This window comes from Papaver somniferum, chromosome 8, assembly GCF_003573695.1.
Source record: "Papaver somniferum cultivar HN1 chromosome 8, ASM357369v1, whole genome shotgun sequence".
NCBI lineage: Eukaryota > Viridiplantae > Streptophyta > Magnoliopsida > Ranunculales > Papaveraceae > Papaver > Papaver somniferum.
Window position 1 is genome coordinate 2,764,381 of NC_039365.1, and position 6,588 is coordinate 2,770,968.

Here is a 6,588-nt window from a genome sequence, read left to right on the forward strand (position 1 = left end):
CATTGTTCTCCTTTTAAGCTTATCTTTGAATTTCCTGGATGGGTGCTAAAACAAATGATAAACCTTAATAAATTTTCCAAAATAAATAAATATGATTCTACTAAACAATCTGATAAGTCACCTATAAATGGACAAGTTTATAGGAAGCTATTAGCCATACACCGAGTAAAGTTCGGCACATTCGATATTTATCAAAATGAGCCGAACAATGTGCCGAACAGTGTAAGATGGATTATTAAGTAATCGTATCCAAGTTCGGATGATTATTATAAAAAAATAATTATAAGCTGAACATATAGGTTCGGCTTATTCGATATTCAGAACATAACATGTTTTCAGCCGGACTGTTTTTCGTCTGTAGAAAAAAAAAGTTCGGCTAATAAATGTAAGCCGATCACTACTCAGAAACTACCAAAACCTCGAGGAATCATCGATTACATGTCACGAAATCAATGAAATACGAAAAAACAAGCAATGAGTTTGTGGGAAATACCTTTATATGTGCAATTTTATGGAATCGGGGTCTATTTCTCGCTCTCCAACACCAATCAATCTACTAACCTCTTCATCTCCACCTTTTCCAAAAACCCTAGATTGAGATGCTACATAAGCAACACCAGGATTCGGCACCGTATTTCTAGGGGCATCGCTTAATACGAGGTGTCATATATGTGTTTAATCAAGAACTGAATCGAAAAATGAAATTTTCAGAATTTGGTTGTTGTTTTTGGAGAAGAAGAGGGAAAGAGAAGAGTTTTGGGTTTTTTAAAGTTTTTTTTTAAAAAATGTTAAGTAACAATTAATTAGTGGGTTAATTAGTTGATAACGGTTAATTAGTGGAAGGATAGTTAATTAGGGATGGGTTAATTAATGGGAGAGTTTTAGGATTAGAATTTAATTAAGTGAAAAGGTAGTCATGTAATTTAACTATGTAAGGTTATTATAGTAACTTAAGCATCATTAAAACACCCCTTATCATCTTGCATTGGATGGCATAATAAGTCTGTATGCCCCAAAATTTGCATGTATGCCCCCAATGAGGGTTAAATAAAAATTCCTAAAATGCATTTTTCTTACTACCTATTCCAAATTTTGATATTTTGGCCCATAAACATGCCTAAAACTTGGGCTTAAGCCCGGTGAAAAGTATTGATATTTTGAGATTTTGAGTTCCGCTGCTGTGAATCACCCTAAAATTTACTAAAACAAACATTTAAAAATTTATTAATAAGAGAAGTGTCTTCGTAATTTCTTTGATAACTTTCGTGGTAGCTAGAGAAAATCTTAGATCTTCCTACATCACCATCTTGTGGAGCAAACTGAATCTAACAATTATCTTGGGATTCTATTTCCATATTTCTTCATGGATGGTATTATGGGTTTTCTAAAAGCAAGATAATTTATTGATCTTTTTGTTTATAGGGGCTATCTAAGTATTATTAGGATGACTTTTTTTTTTTTTTTTTTTTTTTTTTGAAGCATCTTGCGGATGACACTATTACAAGATTTCTGGTTATATGTTATACCCCAATTTTTTTCTCAGTATATGTGCTTCTGCTTTTCCAGAGGCACAATCCAATCTCCAATCAAAAGCACAAATAAATTCCAGGAGTTAGAGGGAAAACATATTTTGCTTTGTAATTGAAAATTATGTCGGTCAAGTTGACCTCTGACTTTGTCAAATCGTAAAGTTACTTTTCCAAAGTGTATCCAAACATCAAACCGAAACTAACCAAGTCCAACAATCCATTCACCAGTCCCACCTTTGCATGACATGTTCAAGGCTCACACACTCCATCACATGTAGCACCTGGAGACGCGACATGTTCCAGGCTCACAGACCCTGCCAGTTTGGGTGATTCACTACTATATACAACCTTGGATCTCTCTTTGATACATACAAAAGCCACCAGAAACAGAAAAACCTCAGGACACGAAAACAGTGAGGAGTAGACGGAAGTAACGGAACCTAGTGTGATTCTAACTAAAATTTTGATTGATCCATTGAGTATACAGTTTGAAGCCACTAAGCAGATATAATAAATAGAACCCATAATTTTGTATCTGAACCTGTTTGGGAAACACAATCCCTGAGTCATAATAATGGAAGGCCAAATGCAGTTAAGAGCTAACGAAGAATTTTCACGAGCTACGAGTATATACTACTGAGTTGCTAATTCTGACAAATAATGTTAGTAAAAGAAAATCCATCTCTTTACTTAGAGAGCAGCAGATTCTAGTTTCAGATGCATCATCATCCACGGGTTAAGTCGATATCAAAGTGCGTGGAACCACCCCTCATGTCTGCTGACCGTGATCCTGGCCAGCCCGCGTTCATAGTCATGGACATGGTTGTACTTGGAGTCATATTCTGGTGTTGTGTGTTGCTGGTAGGTGGACTGGCAAGTTTATCACCACCGTCAGTAAGTTGAATGTCAGAATGCAAGCCAGAGCCAGTAACATCTTCTGTTTTGATCTTTGTCTTCGTATTGTGTATAAAACTCCCCACGATCACCTGTAATAAGGTGGTTATTCATCAGTCATGTATAAATAACAGAGACCCATAAAGAGGCATGGCTTTCTTTCTATCAATAATTTTCTGGTGTATAGAGGATAGGAATTGGCGAATCTAATAAAATCTATCCCTTGAAATGCAGAGTAATTGTGCAATACATTCATCTGAAAAAAGGACAAACTGAGAGCATGAGGGTTCAGACCAAATTGATTACCTGGACAGGGGTTGCTGCGATGAGAGTTCCCCCAACTCCGCCACCAATCACTCGGCCATCTGGACTAGAAAGGGAGATACTGAGGGCACCAGATCGGCCGCGAGACCCACCATTATCAGTCAGCAAGTAAGTGCCTGACAAGCATAGTATCTCGAACCGCCCCTGTGCAAGTTAAAGTAACAACATTCAGTTAGCAAATTAAACAGATGTTTTTTCCTCAGTTAAGCTGATAATCGACAAAATTGAGAACATTGAAAACTGTAATGGGAGATGAAAAACACTCGGAGAGAGTGGTAAGGTATTTTGCAAAACAAGAGCTAACTGTTGCAAATAATAGCGTCTTTCAGTTAAAAGCTAACTCCTGGTATAGTAAGAACCAACCATTTCAACAAAAGTTCCTTAACTTCCTTAACACTTGGGAGAGGCAGCAGGATATTCTGTAACAAAATTCAGGACGGGAACCCTCACTCATGAAGTCATTTAAGACTACAGTACCAACAAACAAAAGTTCAGACACCAACATGCAAACCCTCAGTCCTTGAATATGCCATAAATATTTGCAAGAGATATCACGAATCAACTTGTACGTCCATAACATTTCACTACTAAATGGAATTAGACATCTTATATACTGCTAATCCATGTTCTAACCTTTTCCTATATATTGCGGCCAGAGTACAAAAAACAAACTTCGGTTCTGTTAAAGACGAACCTCATATGTGACGGAGCCACCAGAAGACGCAGGCTGTTGAAGTGTCACTGTGGACACAGCCCCGTTAGCTGAGAGGATGCAGACAGCTCTTGGGCCCTGCTGTGAAAATGACATTATTTTTGAAGCAATATCCTGCACATGAAGGAACAAGAATCAAGTTATACGGAGACACTAATGAACTAATACGATTTGCATCTGAAGGCAACCCAGAATAGATTAACATTTAGGAAGGTTTCATGAGTCAATTAGGGCCTTCAGTAATTCAATGGTAACATGAGAAAGTGCTACATTCCAAATAATAATCAAATGGCAATAACATTTTGCTGAGGAAGACAGGAAGTTCCTCCATAAGGGATGAAGCTAATGTTATCTAGAATATCAAAGTTCAGCTGATTCAGCATTCGAAATTTTCTACTCCTTTATTTCGAGAATCTTACATTCCGTTTTTTTAACATTGTTCTAATCCATTGAACTGGGTGTTACCATAACCCATCAATTTACTATCAGATCACTATGGATCATCCATTCGCACATTCTACTACATTGCCAAATCGAGCAAATCATAAACATAACTATATCCACTACCACTATAAGGACAATAATGGACTAATTTCACTTTCTAATAGTGAGGAAATTATTGGCGTGCACATGACTATCCATGGAATTCAATGCTCCATGCCTAGTAAACAGTAGCAGTATAATAATCTCAAAGCATTGAAACACTCATAATGAAACAATGGAAATATTTCCTTCAAATTAATATGAACCCTTCACTTGATGTAATTGAAAGAGTGCAAGCAACAGATTTGAAACATAGAAGGGCGAATAGAAAATGGACAGGTATGAAGCAAACCTCTCCTACTGCAATTGTGATTATATGTGGGGTAAAACCATTCCCAGCTGAACCTGAGATCCATTCACCTAGCATGGAAGTTTGGCAAGAGTCATGATGCGTAAAACATACAAACAAGAAAAACACCCTCTAGACATTTTTTTCAACGAAGAATATACTAAATTAGTTAACCAACCAGTAAAAGAAGTAAGATGGATGCTAATGGAAGAAAAATCAATAAAGGCACTTTTGGAAAGGGAGCACGGAATTAGCTTTAACCGCAGCTATCAAAAATACTAGTATACTGCAATCAAACTTTGAATGGGTAGTTCCGTAGTTAACCAATAAAAGGGTAAAATTTTCATATCTGCTAAAAATTGGATAAGCTTAACAAAAGTGTATAGAGAAATTCAGACATTCGCACCCTGAAAGTTCTTTATACTAGAAGCAAAATCTAAGCAAGTCAATAAACCCAACTTGTAATTGATTTTTAAATGGCTATTTCAACATACCAATCTTTTAATAGCTTAAAGAAGTCGTTGTGATGGACCCTCCTAATTGAATAATTCTCTTTGACAGATAAGTGCATAATCAAATAAAAGCTAATGGGGTTCATAATGCTTAATTGCATCATGGGTGAAACTTATTCCTGTCCAACTCATACCAAAAGTGAACATTAATCAAATGAAGTATCATACTAAACAATATAAATTATTAAGAAAAATCTTACCAAGTGAGGCCAATTGTTGTTTCCTGCCAGTTCCAGGTGGCCGGCCTCTACCCCTTTTCTGGCTTGGCGACAGCGAGGAGGCTGATGCTGAAGGAGGAGATGAGATGGGCGACAATGCCAGTGATACGCTTCCATCGGTTCCGTACTTTCTAGGTCTTCCTCTTTTCCTCTTTACACTTTCCCCTTGTGGAATGGCAGCATTGACACCACCACCACCATGTGATGAAATCCCTGAAGTTGACTCAACTTGAGGAGGAAATGGTGATGATCCTACAGAATTTCCTCCTAGATGGGATTGAACTGGTATGTGCTGCTGCGGTTGGTGACTAGCTAATGGGCGAAAACCCGATGGTCCATGTTGCATATAATATGAAGGTGCCCCTGGTAACGACATGGCTTCTCTCCCATCCATGCATTTACTTGTTAATTGATCACAAAATGCTTCCAATTCAACCAATTTATGTACCCAAAACTCTATCAAGGTACCAAATTTCCACTTCGCAGATCAAAACCCTAAGCAAACAAAGTACAAATTGAAGTTGCAATGCACTTGATGAACCCACAGAGGAGTGAAGAACAAAACCCTAGATTCAAAATCTAGAGATTTTGTAGAAATTGAGCAGAACCCAGAGTTACTGAGAGCTTTCCAACTAAACCCACATCAACACTAACTGAAAAATCACTGAAAATCCTAAAAGAAAACAAAAAAAAAACTGAAGATGAAGCTAACCCTTTTCTCAGTTCATACCCACACACCTCCTCAAACTCAGAAATCTTCAATGGGAAGACACATAAACAGAGAAAAGACCCAAAGCAAAAGAGAAAAACAACCAAAAAAAAGAAAAAGCTCACACCTTTAGCAACCCCTCATCACCATCAACAGAAAACCCTAAATAAAACCCACAAATGGGTACTCTAAAACACAGCTGAAACCCTCAAAAACTCCATGAAAATGCAGAACCCAAACAAAACAAATGAGTGATGAAAGTGGGGAGTTTGAATAGTGATGAAAAAAGGGTTGTTTTTTCAAAAAAAGATAAATTAAAGAGAGATCCGGACGAGTTATTGTTGTGTTGTTACCAGTCAAGGCCGTAAATTGCTGACTTTCTCTCTGAACAAAATTTATACCATTAGAGATAGAAGATAGAGGTGTGTACAGTAGCAGTAGTAGTACTAGTGGACTAAAACAAGAGGGTCTCTTTCAATCTCTCTCTACATTTATAGGGCAGTGAGCTCGCACTGGGAAACTTACTTTACTTTTCTCTCCTGATGATGAACAGAGTTTTTGAGAGAGAATTGGTGATTGCTTTAAAAGTGAGAGGAGAGAGTTGCAGAAGAAACAAACAAAACAGAAATGAGAGATATTTAATGGATATGGATATATCTAAATCCAATAGAGAGGGACTAGGGAAGTATTTTAAAATTGGGTGAGTGCAGGATGTATTGGATCATGGACTTGAAAAAGAAAATATTTTTTTGTTAGTTTATAATGTTTTTTAATTCCGGAAGGATAAAATAGGGATTTGGTTTTTGTTCTTTTGTTGTTACTTTCGTTTGTTTTCAATCATGATTGAATTTGAAACAA

General features: G+C 37.0%; 1 protein-coding gene across 1 annotated transcript; it reads right to left on the reverse strand.

The window, feature by feature from the left end:
- Positions 1-1,975: 1,975 nt before the first annotated feature.
- On the reverse strand, positions 1,976-6,365 carry LOC113304233 (AT-hook motif nuclear-localized protein 9-like). Its single transcript, XM_026553297.1, has 5 exons — positions 5,004-6,365; positions 4,295-4,362; positions 3,442-3,573; positions 2,730-2,891; positions 1,976-2,515 (listed from the first exon to the last, which is right to left on the reverse strand). The coding sequence occupies exons 1-5, from the start codon at positions 5,413-5,415 to the stop codon at positions 2,255-2,257; spliced, it is 1,035 nt and encodes a 344-aa protein (XP_026409082.1). The 5' UTR covers positions 5,416-6,365; the 3' UTR covers positions 1,976-2,254.
- Positions 6,366-6,588: the final 223 nt, after the last annotated feature.

Bases quoted from the DNA above. Each gene is read 5' to 3' on its own strand.
- LOC113304233 (XM_026553297.1), bottom strand. From the start codon at position 5,415: ATGGATGGGAGAGAAGCCATGTCGTTACCAGGGGCACCTTCATATTAT. The intron at 4,363-5,003 runs GTAAGATTTTTC...CTTCCATGCTAG, and splicing joins ACAACAATTGGCCTCACTTG to GTGAATGGATCTCAGGTTCA. The intron at 2,892-3,441 runs GTTCGTCTTTAA...TAACTTGCACAG, and splicing joins GTGGCTCCGTCACATATGAG to GGGCGGTTCGAGATACTATG.